Genomic DNA, 22,387 nt, shown 5'->3' on the forward strand with positions numbered 1-22,387 from the left:
ATCTATTCGTGACTCAACGTACATAACCCTCTAACCCCGATCTGATGAGTCACTGAGAAACAATAACATAAAGATAAATAAGGCAGTGTGATGTGACTTTCCTGTCATTGTGATTTGATGATTTGACTGCGGTATATTTCCAGATATTTAGATTTTGCGCCGATGAAATGCTGGTTACAGATTCTATCTTCGTTCTAGTAACGAAAGAACCCTTTTAATACCCTTCTATCGCTCTATTTTCTTGCCTCCTCTTTCAAGGTAGTAGCCGCTCGATTGTGGAATAATCTACCCACTAATGTCTAAAGGGGTCTCTAACGCCTTCTTTATTTACATTTAAGTCAAGATTGAAATGACACTATCTTAATATTTCAATTGTTCCTTTATCATTTTTCTTTCCTTCCCATCCTCTCTTCTCTCTTCATAGTATAGTGTTTTTTTTTGTTTATGTATTTTTATTTTGTTAATCTTTGTTTTTAATTTTTGTACAAAATCGTAAGATTCAATGTGTCCATGTTTTTATAATTTTCTCAAACTGAACAGTTTGGGTAGGTAGGAAGAAATTGCCAAGGCAATATGCCCGCCCTCATATGGATATATATTGTATAATACATATACAATTCGTTTAGTTCTTGGACCAGTGAAAATAGCACAAAAATGGATCATGAATATCATTCTCAAAAAACTCTCGAGGTATTTATTTATTTATTTTACAGAAACAAACAGTCGATAATGATATAACAACATAAAAAATATACGGTTTAAAGACAGACCAGCGAAATTTCTAAATAAAAAGTAAACATGTTAAATTGTGGTACAATAAAAGGGTGTGTTTATGTGTATTTGTATGTTAGTAAGTGTAGAGGTGAGTTTGTGTGTATTTGTGTGGTATTGTGTAAAAATGATTGTAAAGTGATATTAGGTGTGAAATAATTGTACCAAAAAAAGACAATAGAAATAAGAGTACAAAGAGAGAACTTTGACATTTAAGTCAGTGCAACATTTTATTAAGGTCCGATTCTGCTTTTATTAGAATAGGCGGGGATGTATCATTTTTTCGTTCATAAATACGGCAATCTTTGATCCATATGTATTTATGGTCTTTCACTTTAGCAAGTTCCCTTGTTTTTTTTATGGAGATCTTTATTTAACGGTAGATCTATTCGCTGAGTTAAAGATATTGGATGTAAGACAATTGTTTGTGAGATGCCTACTACTTAAATTTTATGATAAATTAAGTGAGGTCAAAAGAACCCAACAAAATATAAACACTCGTTGAGCAACACAAATTAACTGTATTGTCCCATTTGTATCAACCGCCTTTGGTAAAAAGCAATATAATGTTATCGCTCCAAAAATATTTAATGATTTATTGCCAAATATAAAAGACTCGAAATGTAAAACAAATTTAAAAATAAAAATAACTGCATATATAAATAGAGTGTAGTGAGAGATTTTTTTGAAAAATATATGTAGATCAAAAAACGTAGTACTTTATATAATTGGTACACATATTATTTATATTTTTATGTATTTCATTGCTTTATATTTATTTTTTATTAAGTATATTTTACTTTATTATTTATGTTTAAGTAACGTGTATTCTTAGCACATATATATACTTTATATTTGTATAAAAACGATTTTTAATTTCTTACATTTAATAAGCTAAGAATTTATAATAAAGTAGTTTTAGTTTTTTTTATTTGTCTTCGTTAAATTAGTATAGAACTACTCATGCTCTAAAAGATAAAATATCCATCTTTGAACAGGCTGAGCCATGTTAAATGGGGACTATCATAAACATAGAACACTCCGTTTTCATTTTCTATTCATTAATTTTATAATGATTCCCTGTTATTAAATATATATATTAATTTCATACAATAAATTTATTTAATAACATTAATAAAATATGTATATAAAGTGTTAAATAAATATGTCAATCAACGCTAAACTGGCAGTGCATGACGGAGTTTTAGTCCCAACATTTATGTATGGAAGTGAAAAATGGAACAGGCAAAGGATGGATGAAAGCTGAGTGAACGTGGTTGAAATGCGATCTCTTAGACGATTGTGTGGGAATCAATGTATGACAGGGTTACAAATAATGAAATCAGGCGAGAGTGTAAATCTGAGTCAAGTATAATTGATAACATTAAGAAAGGGTCTCTGAGATGGTTTGGTCACGTAGAACGAATGGACGACGAAAGAATGGTAAAACAAGTATATATGGCGAAAATGAACGGTAACGTAAGACGAGGACGACCAAGGAAGATGTGGCATGATCAGATAAATCAAAATCTTAAGTCTGGTCATGTCAAAAGCAGACAGAACCGAAGGGCATGTATAACAAGATGTATGAATGTGAAAGAAGATAGGAATATATGCCAGGATAGACGAGTGTGGCTGTGCATTCTCTCTGCCTACCCCTACGGGGAAATGGCGTGATAGTAGTAGTATTAGTAAGTGTTAAATAAATAAATGAGGTATATTTTATAAATCTTTAGAATGGCTGCTAGCTATTTTACTAGGGAGAGAAACGTGTTTTTGGATAGCTAGCAATGATTTCATGAGAAAAAATTCATATAAACATGATAATTAATTCTAAGGTATTACGTAGTTTTGTAACGCCGTTCTAAATTATTTTTTTATTTTGAATCTTGAAATAGGCACACATAAACTAATTCTTATTTGGACTCTGATAATGATAATGTACATATATTATATTTATCACTTTTATCTTACGTTTTGTCTGTTGACGTTTGTGAAATATTGAATAAGTTCAAAACTTTTTTATGTTTAGGCTTTTAAAGGGCTTTTGACGTGTCGTTGGCTGGTTAGGTTAGGTTAGGTTAGGTTAGGTTAGGTTAGTCTCTGTTGAAACATGCTGAACTCTGTTCAGTGATCATATTGCATACTGTGTATTCATCGTTCAAATGAATAAGATGAAAAAACTTTACATAGTTAAATCCAGGGACGTCTTCAAAAATCTAAAAACACTCAAAATATAGTAAGGTATTTATATTTTCTATCAACGCAATCGAATTTCTAACACAACACTACGTTTTATTATTTTAGCCCATACAAGTTGCGAATTGGCGGTGCCCACATACACGGAAAAACTGCTTGTTGCCGAACAAGAAAAGCTGCCCGAAGAAGCTCTCAGTAATCTGGTAGCTTTAGCATATTTGTGCTGATATGATCACTGAATTGAAAAAAGATTGAAGTGAATTCCTCACTGACTGGGTTTAAATTTATTAGACATGAAAACCTAAATAATTCGACTGAATTGAAACAAGTGCAAATTTTAAAAACTATCGTACCTGTAAAAATAAAGATTGAGGCAAAAGACAACAATAAAATATTTTTTGATTATGTTAACGTTTTTCCGATCAACAAACAGTGTCAGTATAAGATAATGACAGATCATTTCCTCGATTGCAGTTTTAAATCCAAAGTAACCCGTGACCCGACAAGTATCAGCACAGCAGCTGACGGTGCCATGACAGAAGAACTACTATGAAGATAGAACAATGGGGAGTGTAGTACCAAAACTGTATAATTTAATACCACTTAAAAATCGTGAGGAAAAAAACCTAAATTCATTAAAAAAAATTGTCAAAAACTTTTTAAAAACAGTAAGTGAAACATAAGTGTGCACATAAATATATTTTATAATTTATTTTTTATTAAACTATGAACTTACCTTTTATAAATAAAAAAAAAATGTAATGTAACCCGCACACAAGCTTCGGCTTTGCGGGAACAAAAATACAATTATGTATGTTACTTATTTGTTAAAATAAATAAAACTTTTTTTTTTTTAAGTGTTAAGTAGTGTAATAAACCAACCAAATTCGCACGTTTTGACAAAAACGCAATATGCACATTATTTTTTATTTATGCAACCGGTACTGAGTGTTTTTTTTTTAAATTGTGAAACTTTGTTTTATCTATCCAATAAAAAATCAGAATACCAGAAATGAATATGAATTATAGCGGTTATTTAGAGTGCACAAATTATTTTAATGTTGCATGTGTGAAGGATGAAGATTAATTACTTTTCGTCATGTTTAGACTAACGGTTATTAATAATAATTAAGACCTCCCAAGTTCTAACTGTATGTGGTTTATTTGTTGTTTTTATAGGAGTTCATTAATCCTTAATATACAAACTAGTGTACTTACATGAGATAGAATTAAACTTTTAGCTTAGTTAATTTACTGTTTACAAGATAAATCATTAGTAATTTTCAAATTTTAAAGATTACTTGAAACAGTGTTTTTTTTTTCTTTTATTACTCTTAACAAGTTTTTATATTAAATTGTTATTTTTAGAATTGCTTTTAAAAATAATAAATTGCTTTTCTTACCGAATTATTTTATTATTTTTTTAGTCGTTTTTTAAATTAACTTTAATTGATTGTCTTTTATTTATTTTATTGTTGCCATTCACCTTCTTCTCTTTAAATTCTTAAATGTTTTTACATATTTTTCCTTCCAATTTTTTTTTTGCACTCAAGAATGTTTTTATTCCTATTTATATAAATTCTTACTTTTTAATAACTTTTAGTAAGTTTTTTTCATTATTGATATTATTTCCAATTATGTAAATACTAACTGGATACTTTTAACACAACTTTTTAACTTTGATTTTAATTTTCAAACTACTTTAAGTTATGTTTTTTTTCCCATATTGAACTAAAAAAAACAAAAAGAGTTGATTAATAACTTTAGCATGTAATACTCGAATTAAACTAATTATTGTAAGACGTCACTCCGTATTATTAACAAATATTTTTTTTTTTTTGCGGAATGGGAAATCTTAATGTAAATATTTGTGTTAAATTTACATAAAAATTGTATTTAATAGTAATATTAGATACTATTTTTTTTTTAATTAAAAATATATAATATGGAATCTTCACTGGTCTATTAGAAAGTGTAATTATGTGTACCATAAAACGATATTATAAAAATAATTAGTACGAAGTATGTAATTTTAACATATTTTTTAACTCATGTATTTACCACGAAAGTTTTCTGCTTCAAAATTAGAATATAAGGTATTTGGAAACAACATGCTTCCAATGCTTTAATTAGTTATTTGGTTTTATTGATATATTAATACACATATACATGCCCTGAGCCCTCAAAAAAATGACACATAACTCAAGCCCAAACGCTCAGTCATGCTCAATGCGTATTTAGTCGTTCTACGATCGCCAGCCAGTTTTGACGTTTAGAATCGTAACCAAAATGCCTGCTTGTGTGGCGAAAGCGTAAAAAAACCTTTCGGTTGTAAAAAGAATTGTGAAACATTTCATCGGTTAACATTTGTTTATAAGTGACCAACAAAGCTTAAAAAAATATATAAAAAATAAAAAAAAATTGTAAACTTCTAACTATTCAGCATTTGCGAGCCTTACTTAATATTTATCATTTATTTTTTATTTATCATTTATTTATTCATATATATGTACATTAGAAAATAAAATATCTTAATTCATACATATAGAAATAATTAGGTAAAATTAGGTATATATAAAAAAACACATTAGCATACATAATATCCAAAGAATAATATGTTAAAAAAGTAAGAGAATCTTGTAACGAAAAACTCCCTCAGCGACGTGAAAAATGTCAATGTCCAAAGTGATATTGTTCAACATAGAGATAGCCCTTCCAACAGGCATAACCATTGGCAGGTTGGTCCTGTATATTGGAAAGTGAAACAGTCTATGTTGACGCTGTCTAAGGTAATTATCAGGAACATAAAAGCTAATGCTCCGCATAATTTCAGGGTTGTCAATAATACCGCGCAACAATCGAAAGAAGTGCGCTGTCAAATACACATTCCTTCTAGTCTTCAAACTGCTGTAACCAAGCATACCCTGGAGAAACTCGGTGGGATAAAGCCATGGATAATATCGTTTATGAATACGTTTATAAAATATAATAAATGTGAGTTAATATTATTTTTGCATTCCCTTAATTTCAATGACAAGAAAAATAGATCGTTAAGAGGAAAGAATTTGATCAAAATATATATTTTTTAAATACTACAGATCTCGATTCCTCTACATTCATAACTCATTTCGTGCGCGCGCGCCGATTACTCAGACTTTTGACATGTCCATCTTCATATATTTGTTGGATTTGGTCATGCCATATCTTTCTCGGTCTTTCTTTTTTTCTGCATCCATAAAAAAACATCGTAAATTCACTGTCCATTCGCTCTTCATGTCCAAACCAACGCAGAGCTCGTTTCTTGATTTTATCGATAGTGCTTATCTCAGCCTTACATAATGGACGGATCTTGACATTTGTGGATCTATCGTAAAGGGTTTTACCACACATTCGTCTGAGAGATCGCATTTAGCCTTCTTTAAAATGCTCTTCATCTTTGTTGAAACATGTTGATGTTAATATTTTACTAAACTCTTTATATTTTCTTTAAATAGTTCTTTCCTTACATACATATGTACATTGTAAATAGGGGCTAGATTTCTTATTGTCCATGCGCTCTGTAGCTGCAAGACGTTCTGTTATCTAGCTCATATAAATCATAATTGTACTACATCATAATTGGAGACGAGGAACTAAAATCCCAACCGTTCATGCGCTCTGTAGCAGCAAGACGTGTTGGGATATTTATTTATTGTACAGCGCCCTTGAGGTGATTTTCACAAAAATGGCGCTATATAAATTATTCAAACATTATACACAATGTATGAATTATCATGAGTATCATTTGAGCCGTTTGATTCCTGAAGGATTCTTTGTTTATTGACAACGAATGTACATTGACACTAATTAATATGATAACCTTTTGATACGAAGAACAACAACGCTCTTTATTGTTGCATCTGTATCGTGTGAAGCAGGGGTGGCCAACCAGATCAGACCAGAAATATAAGTTTAAGTTTTAGTAATATTTTACCTCTTCCCACGTGAACCACCGCCCTTTAGTTCCGCCGAATAAAGTCGAAAGATCGTCATCGACGGCCTTCCAGGACAGCGTGAGCCCGCAGGTTTAAAGAAGAGGCAACTTGGGTTTAGGTTCTCCTAAAGCATGCGCAGTACGTGCCCAAGCCAGGTCCACCACCGCATCATCAAGACGCTCGTTATAGGAGGTCGCTGCGTCCATTCTCAGACTTTAATGTTAGTTATAAAATCGAACCACCTTATACCTAGTATTCTTCTCAAGAACTTACGCTCAAAACTCAGAAGTTTGGTGTTTTAAGCTTTGGTCAGGTTCCAAGATTTGCACCCATAAAGAAGTGGGAGCGAGTACCCATACTTATAATGATTATTCAAATTATAGAAGAGGCGACTAGCTTGGGACTAGGTTACAAAATAGGCAATAAAACTAATTATATGATATGCTATGCAGATGATGCAGCTATAATAGCTGAACCTATAGATGATCTAAAAAGAATGCTGCATAAATTTTACCTATCACAAAATCTTTACATGTCAATATCAGTCAGCAAAACAAAAAGTCTCACAATATCCAGACAACCTTTAAGGTGTTGTTAGCAGGTTATTATATAAACGAGTGGGAAAGGTCATAAGTTACATATATCTGGGAGTAGAAATCTCGAGTCATAGCAATTTGTACACTGAAGACCGATAAAGCATCAACTGTGTTTGAGGAATGTAATATGGAGAAATAAACATAGGCGTATGGGTAGCAAGGTCAGAATAAAAAAGAAATGTGTGAGACTCATCATGACGAATGCTGTGGAAGTGCAAAATGACACTGTTCCATTACTGGACAAACGACACCCATTCCGTATTCCAATAATACTTAGGGCGCGTCCAGAGTGCGGGCCTAGGGCGGTGGCGACAGCGGGCGCGAAATTTCAAACATACGAAAACGTATAAAAACGCCACACATGGCCATAGTGCGAGGCCTGTGGCGGGCGCGACAAATTAATGTTGGACTCTAAGAAGAACAATTATTTTTCTGTAACACAGACCTTACGATCTCTTAAACAATGAAGAAGAAGAAGAGGAATCAGAAGATTATTTAAAAGGGAAAAGTGAAGAAAAATTCGTATCGTACTGTAGTGATTGGAGTGTTTACCTACCATGCTTGAGGTCCTGGGTTCGATTCCTAGGAGGGTCAAATCGAAACTTGTATAAGGTGGATATAAACTGCAATATTTCGCTGCCCCAGAGTGTAGGTACTCGAATCGTAAGACTTATCATCTTCCTACAACACACGATTTAGATTATGTATATTTGCAATGCAGTGCTCTATGCATCATCAGTTACAGATTAGGGTTTGACGATGATGATATTTTTATAGCCAAATGATATTTACCGCCCATTACGACAACAAAAATATTATGTCTCTGGTCTAGTGAAGTTCGGTCTGAAGAGAGATTATTTTATCTAGTTTAAAAATAGAATAACGCATCTTTTTTTATAGACATAATGAAAAAAAAGTAGATTGTTATTTTTTAAAAGGAAAAAAATATATTTCAAAACCAGATACATATTATGTGCATATCTTTTAAGATTTTTTTTCGTAGAATAAATTTCTAATGCATAATTTAAAATTACAATCATGTATCATCAATCATTGTCGAATTTCATGACCTTTTGGCACTGAATAATATTGCCGGAATAAAATTTAAATATAAAAATACACTCGAAAGATAAGATTTTTTCGAAAACGCAGAACGATATTTAAAATTTTATTTTTAGTGAATTTTGCTTTAGAAAAAACATCGTAGCAGATACAATTTTTATAAAAAAACACATTTGCTTAATCAATCAAAAAATATTACATGAATAAAATGAAGAAAACAAGGCTTAAATAATGAAATGTTCTAAATAAGATTATGTATATCGAATTCAAATTAACTTTGCAGAAATACTACATCATCAACATTTTGGCATGTCATCGATCATACAAAAATTAATGGGATGAACCATTAATCTTGTAAAGGTAAAAAAAAGCCATGCCGTTTTTAAGACTACAAATTGATGCTGTCTAAAATGAACAAAAAGTTCTATCGTCTCGAAACGAAGAGTTCATAGGAACCCGATTGATTGGAATGTGATCAATCAATAAAAAAATACCTAGACGCTTTATCAATAACGTACATTAGATCGCCTAAGGTGAGAACAAGGCTGAAATTACAACATTCAAGGAACTGAACGACATGGCTATAGAAAGATCATCCATGCTGTACTGCAAAAAACGGAAAAGGCTGTTTAATTTGATTAATTTTATTTGGACTAAAAAATAAAAACATAAAGTATCTCAAGGCGAATTTCCTATGAAGAATTAACACGATATAAATTTTGCATTTTACGTCATTTTTGCCATATATATCTGTAAGAATGAGGTTTTTGAGCGTTGTAAGAGCTACTATCCCAGTTGGAGGTTGATAGAAGGCACAAGGGGATGTTTGATGAGTGTGTAAACATGGCGAATAAAGATATGTTGTGGAGCGCGAGAGTAACTGCGAATAGATGTTGAACTCAGTGCACTTGGACGACGTGCTGGAACTAAAATGCTGCACAGCTGGGTTAACTAGATTGAGCTCACTTGTCAGGCTGACTAGTTTGGGCTAACTTGTTGAGCTGACTGGGCGATACCACGCCTGATAGTCTCTTTATAGACCACGTTCCTTTGTTCTTTATGTTTCAATGGCGTAAATGTACTGCATGACGTTGCTCTTATTAATATGGACGTTTTGTGAGCAAAACTGTAAGTCTAGCAGAATATAATGTATTGTGTTCAATAGAAAATCATATATTTTATTGGTCGTTGCTCTATTTCAGGTGAAATGATTACACGTGTTTGTGTAATCGATCAATGAACCATGACCCTTACATAACCGTCTCCAGGCGGATGAAGAATGCACTTCTATATGTGACGTACAACTAGAATCCTAGAGAATTTTCCACCCGCTGGTTATTCTCAACTAAAAAGAAAAAGTTATTCGAGCGGAGAAAAGTCCGCCTAGTAGTTGACGCGTTCGCCTACCAGGCTTAAAACCTTGGGTTTGATTCCTGAAAGGATCGACATAAAATATTAATTTAGAGTATGGTTTTACACTGCAATATTTCTTTGCCATTGCTGACACCTGAAGCGAAAGACTGATCACCTCGCTTTCCTTTAATAGATTATCGAGATAAGCTGCATTCACTTTACTTATGCTGTGCCTTATGCACCATCAGGTGTGTAGAAGGATTTGATGATGATAGTCATACTTATACTAAAATATTTTAATACGGAGTACTAATATTAAATATTACGGTATAGGTACAGGTACAATATTACGATTTCTTCACACACCGGAGCAGTTATAAATATTTTACAATTGAACGTAGTTATGCAGAAAGCAGCCAGCCATAGAAAAGTGAAAATGAGATAATAGCACTTTTGTGAAAAAAGAGAATAATCGAATCTACACAACAGTTGGAATGTTTTTGACTATAACAAATGATAAATAATGAATACGGTATTTTTTTTTTATCACAAATAAGAATTTAATTATGTATTTGACCAGTTTTAATGATTTTTAAAGTACAGTAAGATTTTCTTAGGTGTTTCTTGGAAATTGAGAAATGCCGTTTTTGTGATCGACACCATTTTCAGAAGGTAATTCATACAATTTTTTGTGTGACAGCGGTCTGGCTGTTTTTAGCAAAACATAGGATTGACCTTACTGCACCCGAAAACTCTAAATTTAACTTCTAAAATTAAATAAACTCTAAAAAAATATCTCATTTTTTTAACATTGTGGACTGGCTGCTTTTTGCATAACTACGTTCAATTAAGAAAAAATTTCGATTCACAATAATATGTATTAAGGAATTTTAATTGGAGAAGTAATAGGAAAGGAAACAAATTATCAGCGGTCAGTAAATGCGTAAAAGGGCGCGACATACAGCTTTGAATTCACAGTAAACTGGCATATACATATGCAGTTAGTCTTTTTTACTCTACTAAAGCTAGAGTTTCCTAGGACAGCGGTGCCCGTATTTTAACGGCCGTGGTGAACGGTGATGCGGTGGACAGCTGTCGTAACGGTGACTAGAGTGTGGTTTCCTAGGAAAACGGTGTTATCAACACCATTTAACACCGTTTCCCTAGGAAACCACTCTCTAGTCGACGTTACGACGGCTGTCCACCGCATCACCGTTCACTACGGCCGTTAAGATACGGGCACCGCTGTCCTAGGAAACCCTAGCTTAAGCAATTCGCTCGGCAATTTTATTACAGTGTGACGCGGCAACGCTCATTTTCAGAACATAATTTAAATCGATCGTTCTATGAAGCATCATCTCTATTTAATTATACCTCACAACGTGACTCAGCGCAAAAATACAGCTTTCTTATGTGCTGTACACAGTTTCTATAAATATTTACTTGAATGTCAATGCTAACGTAGAAGCTTAATTTAAACATGCAAATGATTTTATTATACTTTCGATTGCAAGATCAAAAGCTGGTGGTAAAATATAGAATCCAGAATCATTACAAAATCTGAAATTTAATAAACAAAGTACCGTAAATGATTTCTAAAATAAGACATTGTTTTAAATTTCAAAGTTATTAATTTAAGTTTTTAAAGTTATCAACTTAATTGCGATGGATTTATATATTTGTTACGGAATATATAATTTATTTATTTAAATCTTCAAGTACAAAGTACAAGTAAGAGGTGAAAAGGGAAAATAGGAAAAAAATGAAACGTCGAGATTAAGTCAAATTAGTGATAATGTAAGTAACGAATTGCTTAATTTTACAAAATACAGGTATTGATCATTGATTACTTGTCATCAAATGTTAATCATTTTAATTAATTTATAATTATGAAAATTGTAGGCGTGCTGTAAATGAAAAGTTTAAAAAAGGAACTCACAGTATTAACTACATTTATGGTTTGGTAAGGTATCCATACTTAGGCACTACATTATTATATACACTGAAGCCGACTTAACTATTCATAAATGAGTAGTTTTACGTTTTGGCCATTAGTTACTCTGTTGACGTCGCTTAGTACGCAATTGCCGATTTGAATTCAACTTTGCCGTGTTGTATCGTTTGCAAGTCTCAAAATACTGATGGGATTAAAAAGGAACAGTGTTAGATCACATTTCATGTGTAAGTAGCGAATGCACAAATAACATAATTTAAACATTTGATTATTTTACTGTCTGTCAGATTGTTCAATAAAACAAGGTGGACATTTTGTTAGTATTGCCAGAGTGATCGATTTTTTTATCTGGCTTTCTCTTAAAAACCTTAGTATAATATTAAACGGTATTAATTTACTTACTACTAAATGATTATTGATTTTTTTTTTTTACGTTTGCCTAACAAAAGAACTTGCTTTTTTTATAGTTTAGACGGTAAAATATTTGTTGTAGTAAAACATAACATAACAATACACCAAATTATCTTATATTTGTGTTATGATAATAAATTTTTCGCAGTCTGATAACATTACGCGACCCATTTTTGGACACAGTGCAATTTATACAAACATGATTCTTCGCGCCTTCTGATATATGATAATTCTACAGTAATGCAGAGTTTCAACTTTTTTTTTAAATAAACTTTTGTGAATGAAATCAGTATATTATCTAATTATTTAATCAATTTTAAGGCTGCACCCCGACAAATATTTTAAATAATGAAAGGCTTTTACCAATTTACCCATAACGTACCTAATTAAATTAACTTGGTATATTCTTAATGATTTAATTACGTTACTTTTCTTGGTCTGTATAAAAATCCTTAGTACTTTTTAAATATCCTCATAAACTATGTATTAGCATTATTATGCACCTATATTTATTCTTTTGTTTATTTATATTTTTCTCTTAAAAACTATAATTAATAATAAAAATAATGTGACCTCACTGGGGTTACCCGTGCCGAAGACAATTAACAATATACTTTTTTGAAATGTTTTTACATTTGAGAATAAACAAAGTAGAATAATTTAATAAACAGAGATAATTAACAAAATATTTGCAGGTTTAAAAGCTAGGTATATGTTAGGTTAGGTTTGGTTAGGTATGTACATCTATATTATTTATATTACAAAACGCACAATGAAAATAACAAAAACCTAACATAAGATATACACTTGTGGAGCAGTTGATTCAATATTGGTTTTGGCGAATGAAACAATTCATTTTACTTCTAGCTAGCTCCACTATCAATTTTTTATAGCCTTTTTAAACATTTTCTCGTTACTAATTGTTTTAATAGATTGTAGAGGTAGATTATAGATTTTAATTGAATAATACTCAAAATCCCTTTGTCCGATAGTGATATTAGTTTGTCTTTGTTTAAGTTGTCTTTGTGTTGAGGATCTAGTGATTATATTATTTGTATGTGATGTATTGTAGGGGTTATGTCTTTCATTTGAGTAAGAGTAGTTTTTTAATCAGTAAGTGAGTATTGTTTTAGCGTATAATTGTTTTGGTGTCATAAGTTGTAATTTGTGAAATATTTCTTCAGTAGATGTCTGTATCGGGACTCTGAGTATTATTATAATTAAACAGCAATTATTATTAGTATATAAGGAAAATTTGTAAATATTATGTTAGTTAGTTTGATAATGTCCTAACAAGACGAAACGCGTCACACAAATTTTAAAAAAAGTAGAATAAAATCCAATTAAAGTGTTTTATTTTGGATACCTTACCAAATTTCAGTATGGATTTCTACAAATTAATACTTTTAAGGTTCCAAAATAGAACGGATGTATTTATATAATAACCTATAAATACAGTTTTTTTTACTTACCTTTTTAGTTAATACGAAAACATAAAAAAATAAATTTCAACTAAATAAAGAAAATCAAAAACGTGTTATTCATTACTTTGTAACAGTTATTTATACAAGTAAAACGGGTTATTTTCAATGAAATAATTACTTACATTAACTTTATCCAGGTACATTTCTATTTCCTTATAGGGATCTGTTCCAAGGATACTCATCTCCTCCAGGCCAACTGTTTTTACTTCAAAGGTCTCCATTTTATACAAGCTTTATCCTTTTTAAACTAAAATAGCCATATTACTTCATGTAACGTTTTGGTTATTTTAAAGTTAATATATCTGAAGCTAAAGGATAAAATATTGGGACTTGCTGGATTTGTCTGCAGTAAGCGGCTCATTGTTGCTGTATTTCTGGAATCTGAAAACAAAATAATCAAAATTAGTGTGTGCTCAAAACGTCAACAACATCATCGTTTTCGCTAACTGTCAGCAATTTGACATCCGTGCTAGCTTATTAGTAAAAATGTTTTTAAAAAAAGAAGTTTATGGTGAATACGTATATTAATAATAATATGATAATAAAAAAATATAACCATTTCATAAGATATTATATAGAACATGTATTATGGATGTTCAGATGTGTGGTATGTATGGAATCAGGAACAAGTCAAATATAAATAAATAAATTAACATGTATTTTAATATGACTTCTATTACTGTAATTTTTTTACCGCTTTTGATGTTGTTTTTTAACAAACTTTTATTTTATGTCTTTTAATTTTACCTTTTTAAAGTGTTTTTTTTAATCACTTTACTGTTTTTTTAAAAATTATTTTTACTACTTCTAGCACATTATTTACTTTTACCTTAATTTTGGTTTTGTTTTTTTCCATAAAAACATAATTGTTATTGAAAACAAATGAAATCAAAGTTTATTAACTACCGAAGCATGAATTTTTTTTATTTTTTATTTTATTTATTTTGAATACAAACAGATGTACATGTTAAATAATTATAAATAGAAACTATAAAAAAATGTATATGATAATATTAGAACCTGCCATCCAATAATAAGAATTCGCTTAATTATACTGAAATATAGCGAGGACGTTTTAAACTATATAAATAATAAATATCCTACTATTAAAATAGAAGAAATATGAACAAACAAGTAGATAGTGGAAAGCAAATTGATGAGGAGTGGTATATATGAAGTACATATGTACCAATGAGGAACTTCAGCCCTACGGGAAATCGGATACAAAAATGTTTTCTTGCGCACGGTAAAAGTTAGAGCATTAAATTGTAATTCAAAGTTTCTTAAAAATATACGAAACTCTGTGATAGCCTCGTTTTACAATGTGGTATTTCTAACACACGATTCCTTCTTAGACTTGATCTACTTGAATTTCTAGTAAATAAATTTTGGTTTATTAATATATTTTTAAACATTGAAAACAATATATTTGTCTTATTCCCAAAAGTTTAGCTTCTAAGTGTAAAGAGGGAAAAGTGCGATTTTCGAAAAGGTGTTTTTACACAAGAATATTTCATAGTTCTTGGACTGGTACCTGAAGCGTGAGACTGATCATCTTACTTTCATGTAACAAAAAATTATTAAGATACACTGCAATTGGTGTACCAATGCAGTGCTCTATGCACCGTTACGTGCGGAAAAGGAATGATGATGATACGCTAAATATTGTGTCCGCTTTCTTTGCTCGGCTTCTCTGAGTTTAGACGAATGATCGTTTCACTTTGGAGCGTGACGGATCAGACTTATTCACTGCCAAGCAAACGTACATATGCACGCAGTGCACTCAAAAAGGTTTTCATTCAAAAATATATTACCGAGTTTGTCTTTCGAAGCTCGTCATTCTTAATGAACTCCGACGCCTTATGGTCCATGGTATCCTCATGGCTAAGATGCAATTTGCATTATAATGTCGGCACGTGTTTCGATGCATAACGATTGTTCCTTCATTGTTATTATTTTTTGCTTGAGAAAGAACTGCACAAGGCAAAGTGCACAGCCATTTGCATAGCACTTTTGTCGGCGGGCAACTTAGGATCCGAAGGGAAATATGCAAATCGAGGGATAATTGATTTATATTGTAAGTGAAATGTGTTTTTATAACTATACATAGTGATAGCATGGACACCTAAGTGACAGTTACTCATGAAAAGAATTTGCGTTTTTATTTTATTTATTTCGAGATCCGTAAGTTAAGTAAGGCTGAGATAGGCACGATCGCCAAAATCAAGAAAGGAGCTCAGCGCTGGTTTGGACATGTAGAGCATAAAGACAGGGAAAGAACGGCTAAAAATATTTACAATGCGAATGTTGATGGATGCAGAAATGGAGGACGACCGAGAAAGATATGTCATTACAAAATCAAACAAATACTTGAAGATAGACATGTCAAAAGTCGGAATAATCGGCGCGCGTGCATGAGAAGATGTATGAATGTAGAGGAAGCGAGATCTGTATGCAAGGATAGAGTGATGTGACGTTCCACCCTTACGGGGAAACGGCGTGATGGTTTGTTGTAGTTTTTTTAATAATTTCAATTATCTGTGTTCAGTCGAATGAATTATTCAGTTCTGTATGTGAATCAGAACCTAACTCCCGGACTAATGTTTTCGACTCGGTGGCTACTTTATTTTTTTTTAAATAATTAAAAAAATTAGTGGATATAAGTTCGCATCGTAGTATAGTGATAAACGCTTTCGCTAACAATGCTTTAGGTACTGGGTTCGAATCCCGGAAAGGTGTAAGTAAATTATTCCTTCACCAAACTCAACAGATGGAAGAGTTGAGGAATCGTGGGTGTTCAAACATGGGCAGAATGGTGAATGTTACACAGTGTGTAAAGTGGCCACTTAAAACAGCCAAAGATAGGTCATAAGCCCTGTAAATGCGTAGACTTCCATATTGTCTTCTCAAAAATGTTTTCCCTCTATGTTGCAATAAATTGAAATATGCCTTTTTCCAATTGAGTACTAATATTGACTTCAGGTAATTTATACTATACAAATATTGCTTTTCCTATTTTTATGTTGTTCTTCTTCTTCTTTTCTTCTTATCTCCTCTCCTCTCTTCATAGTTATAGTGTAGATTTTCAGCTAATTTTTGTTTCAAATTTTGTATAAAATCATAGATTATTAGAATATGTCTATGTACTTAACACTTTGTATCCCGAAGCCGTGTAAACACATGATTATATAACCATGCGTTGTGACCCGGTCCAGTGTTTTCACGTGGTTTACCAGCTGTCTAAAAAAAGCGCATTTTATTGACTTTTATTAGTACTTTTTTGCTGCTGGTAAACCACGTGAAAACACGAGACCGGGACACAACGCATGGTTATCATAATCACGCGTTTACACGGATCCAGGATACAAAGCACAAAAAAGGAGTGAGACCATGTTTATGTGCGAACATTGCAATGCGCAATGTGGCTCTCCATAAAGACCAATGTTGGCAAAACTATCATGCAAAAATTACTTATTTCATTATTTCAAATAAATCTAAGAAGTTTAAATTAATTTAACCCAGTAATTTCATAATTATGACACTTTTAAGAAACCCTTCACAGAGCATGAAATTTCACAAAAATGGGCCAGGCACGGGGTAAATTCTATGTGTATTCGCCCGGTGCTCAAAGTGTTAACTTTTTATTTTCTCAAACTGATAGGTTCGGAAAATTCTATAAAGGCAATACGCCAGCCCTTATATGTATATAAAAGGTATGCATATACAAAGATTTGAATAAATAATAAATAACAAAATAAATCAAAAATAAAATGTAAGTACTAGTACCTGGAACAAACGTATGTCTTTTGTTTGTTTGAACATTTAAAGTTTACAAGCATTTCAGCAGTCATTAACGCGTAAAGGTTTTGTAACAAAAATACACGTATACAATTTTAAGTTGCAGTATTTTTTAAGAAAGTGTGAAGAATTATTTGGATACGCGTATTTGCGTATCGAATGCATTTCAGTACGGCTTCTTGCGTGCATGGACAAGAGAACTGCCAGGAATAAATTAAGGATTGTACCGAGAAAATAATGAAGAATTTATATTAGAGTATTTTCTGCGCATGTTTTGGTTAGGCGGCTGCGACTGGCGGTATCGAGACAAAGTTAATTATTATGCGACTCTTGGAGTCTAGACTGCAACTTAAGATAACTTTATATATATGATTAGACCCTTCCCATAAGGAACCGAGCTTATTAATGACGCTGTTCCGTTATAAGCAAGAGCGCAGACGTATTTAGTCTTATTTGATAAAGCTTTGTGAAATAATCGTAACCCCATGTCATACTATATGTATATAATACTAGCGGACCCGACAGACGTTGTCCTGCCCGAAGATTGGCTTCTCTGCTATCACCTTGGAAAAATATTTTTCGTTGATAAGTAGGTACCAAGGTACTTGTTTATGACTGAATTCTATGATCAAATTGATACTACATAAAGATGTATACCGCCAGAGACACAATATTTCAATATCATTAATATATAAATCTGTAAATAAATTATCTGTTAGGGCTCTACTTTGGTACAAATTAATTTGTCAGCATGCGTCGCACTCCGAGTATAAACTCAAGTTGGTACATGATTACAACACCAAGTTTACTAGTATGAAAGGGCTAGCTGTTCCTAGATACTGCAATAAATATGGCAAAAGGACACTGCAATACAGTATACCTAAAATACTTAATATGTTACCAAACAATATTAAAAATACTGAGTTAAATACAGGAGTTCGACGTTTGCTCAAATTATGGTTATTAGAAAAAAGTTTTTTGTATTAGTGATAGTTTTTAATTTTTCAAAATGTAATCTGTAATTGTTTTTCAAGTAAAATTATTGTTAATGTAGGCTAAGTGTAAATAATTAATGTAATTTATAAGAACCTGCTGACGAGTTGTATGTATGCAACTCAGCAGGACTTTAATTTAAGAATCTTTTGTAAATATTTTTGAAAAAAAAAAAAAAAAAATCCAAAACATAAAATTATAAATATTCAAATATTGAATTTAAGTTGGTACCTTACCTAAGCACTTGTTTATGGTTGAATTCCAAAACATAAAATAATTCACAAATTACAACAGGGATGGATAATACCTCAAATAAGGGAATATGGAAGTCTAGGCATTTACAGGGCTAATGACCTGTCATTGGCTGGTTTAAGTGGCCACTTTACACACTGTGTAACATTCACCACTTTGCCTATGTTTAAACATCCATATTTCTTAAATTCTTCCATTTGTTGATTTTAGTGAAGTTAAAGAGCCGAAATCTTTATTGTTGTGAAGAGATTCATCTGACTGAATTATTTCACATACTAGGCAACGCCTTAAAACAATTTTTCAATTTTTAAACTTCTTCTTGGACCAGTTGGTTTCATTACAATATTTGAGTTTGTCCAAATGTTCGTAGACAAAAGACTGGATTTCACCCCCTTGGGAGAAAAGAAAGGTTTAATTTAATTTAACCAACACCGTCATACATATGAAACTAGTGATAAAAAAATATAATGTTACCAATGAGGAGAAAAACAGTACCAAAACTCATTTTACAAGGGATTGAAGTTGTACAATGAGTAACCTAAGGAAGCAGAAATAGAAAACATTCAAATATTTTTAATTAATCCGAAATAATATGTTCTTAAAAATTTAGAAAAAAAACTGTAATTTTATTGAAAGTTTATATTAGTTTAGCTTAAGAACTAACTTTATAAAGCATAAATAAATATATATATATATATATGTGTGTTTGTGTATATCGTGGTGCTATTTTTTAAATTTATTTATGTATTAGGGATATCAACAGTAATACGTGTAAAAACAAAATTACAAATAAAATATACAGAGAATAAAACCAATGAGAGATATCCACAGAAATACATTAGATACTCGTACAATACGTGCTAGTATGTTTGTGTTAGTGTAAGTGTGTGAATGGGTGGGTGAGTGGGTGTTATAATAGAATGAGGTGAACATATGTGTAAATATCATTGCACAAGTGTCAAAAATATATAAAATATTAAGAATTAGAGATAAAATAAGATTTTATTGTAGAAACTAAGTAAGTAAAAAAGTTTGTTTTAAAACGCACATTTATGATGATGATAATGTTCTGTGATGTTTTCCATAAGAATTCTTTGTGCTTCAGCTGCAGACTTTTTTGAAAAAAGTAATGCAGTAAAATTGCAATATTTTTTTTAAAATAAAATTTTAACGCCATGAAATAATATTTTGTTTACTTTTCGGTGAAATAACATATACTATCATTTCTCACTGTGCTGAGCTTCATGATGAAGTTGGCTGTAGTAGTATTGCCCGATGTAAAAAGGTTTAGATAACAACCATCTGTCGGAAAACAGTGAGAACTTGTCCAAGTCTCTATTCTTGATGTTATTTGGTTGACGATACCTTCGAATGAACTTTTTATTTATAAAGTACTTCTGAAATTGCTTTATCGTGAAGAAGTTATTTAATTACTGCGCCAATAAAAACTAATTTAATTAAGTTTAATCTCAGTCAGCTTGTAATATTTATTGGCAACAGAAAATCGAGTCGTAATCTTAGCTTGATTAAATTTCACCTCTACCTGTTAATTGAGAGTTAAACTCTTGTAATGCTTTGGTACAAAAACTGACGATAATATATATTTTTAAATTTATTAATAAAATATAATTATTTGTAATATTTTACACTCCCAGGAAAAAAAATACCTCAAGGGCGCTTTACATGATGATTCTATTGTTAAATTAATTTAATTGAAGCTTTTAAGTTAGTAATTTAATTAAAACAATTTATTTTGTTGTCACGTGCTACGGATTTATTCAAATGATTTAGAGAACAAGTGATTTATTCAAATGATTTAGAAAACAAAAACAATCCTTGATTAATGATCGCGTAGTAGCTCTCAAACTGGTAAGCAACAAAATAAATAAAAACCAGTTTAAAACAAAGATTTTTCATTTTATTTGCATATTGTATGTAAGCGCTTTAAATGCGTATTTTTTGCAACTTGTTTATTTACGTTAACATAGGTCTTCTTTAAAACCCTGTTGTCTTCTGGTCACGAGATACCCGAAGTCAAAGAAAGGCTAATGATTAATTAAAACACAATTTTGTTTCGGTACCGATATGATAAAATAAGGTTTATCGTTAAATTAATTACTTACAAGAGACGTACCGTTCTTTTCAGTTGTTGAACTTTTATCGATGGGCCAATCAGATTGAACATTGCGAAATCGACCACCATGGTTGACGAGAAGGATTTTAAGAGTCAAAGAAGAGACCTTGTTTTTTCCGTTTTTTTTTAAATTTAGTTGTAATTTATTTACAGTTAAAATTCAATTAAAAATATAAAACATACATATATATTTTTTTTTTAAATTTATTTATTGAAATCTTCAGTCATAAACATAAAAACCGCCCTTGAACCTGTAGCAATTGCACAGAAATCTTTAATCCGAGTCATTTAAAAAAAAACAAGTGACTTGCTCTTCAAAGAATTCAGAGCACTGAATATTATTCAACAGTATATATTGAGAACGGTAGTGGTTACACACATAAATAGAGACATTTACCCAAGCGTCAACCACAACTATAATACAAGATACTCTAATAGGGATCTGATACTAAGTGAAGGGGTCAACACTGTTCTGGCATCGAGACAACACTATAACGTGGGCAAAAAGGTCCATAACCTTTTGCCAGAATCGTGAAAAGACGGGAGTGTTGTCAAGTTACGGAAGGTGTTGACCTCGCTCTTTCATGACATTGGTCGTAGGGAGTCAGAAAAGTTGATGCATGCCACGGATTGGAGAACCTTACTGGATGTCAAAAATAAAATATAAAAAATAAGGAATAATTTAAAAAATATATATTTATAGATGACAACCATGAAGTTTTGCATAAATAAATTGTCTATGTTTTTATGAATGTATGTATGTGTATGCGATGGGTGTATGTACGTGTGTGTGTATGTACATGTGTATATATGTGTATGTCTGTATGTATATGAATCAAAATGTGTATGCGAATAAGTTTATATTTTGTTTGTCTATGCTCTATATTAATTTGTTAACTATTATAATATATTAAAATGTAATTGCCTAGCTTGGAACGGGGTATGTACCCTTGTTAGCTGGGCAAAGAGAATATGGAATTGTATTTTGATAAAGAGTGTAAATAAATAAATAAAAATAAATAAATATATAATAATACGGTTATAATATAATAGATACTTTAAACTAGACTAAAAATTATCTCAAACTTATAATTTTCAATATACGTAATGTGTCATAAATAAAGTTATATTATACAAGAAAAGAATTTGGAAAACCATAAATAAAATGTTTGTACATATTTACCAATAAAAAAAAAATCATTTCAATAAAAATCAAAATTAAAATTCAATAAAAAACACGTCCAAATAAATTCTTGTCTCGTTTCCATCAGTCCGATAACGAATTCTTCTTGTGTTATTTTCATCAGGAAGATAAAATGCAATTATTTTTGCGTTGCATTTTCGGCAGTTGAAAATACGGTGATTCTAATATTGAAACCTGGGCAATCAGTAATCCTAGATGTTTC

The 22,387-nt window shown here is 31.2% G+C and overlaps 1 protein-coding gene across 1 annotated transcript in view; it reads right to left on the reverse strand.

Moving 5' to 3' along the window:
- Nucleotides 1–22,387, reverse strand: part of cv-c (RhoGTPase activating protein) — a 706,457-nt gene that overhangs the window by 502,882 nt on the left and 181,188 nt on the right. Inside the window, exon 3 of the mRNA XM_088223710.1 lies at nt 13,927–14,185. Within this exon, the coding sequence (XP_088079836.1) occupies nt 13,927–14,025 (99 nt within the window). The 5' untranslated portion in view covers nt 14,026–14,185. The remainder of the gene's footprint in view (nt 1–13,926; nt 14,186–22,387) is intronic.

Source organism: Micrasema longulum, unplaced genomic scaffold, assembly GCF_059751315.1.
Source record: "Micrasema longulum isolate JH-2025_06_02 unplaced genomic scaffold, ASM5975131v1 h1tg000248l, whole genome shotgun sequence".
NCBI classification, from domain to species: domain Eukaryota; kingdom Metazoa; phylum Arthropoda; class Insecta; order Trichoptera; family Brachycentridae; genus Micrasema; species Micrasema longulum.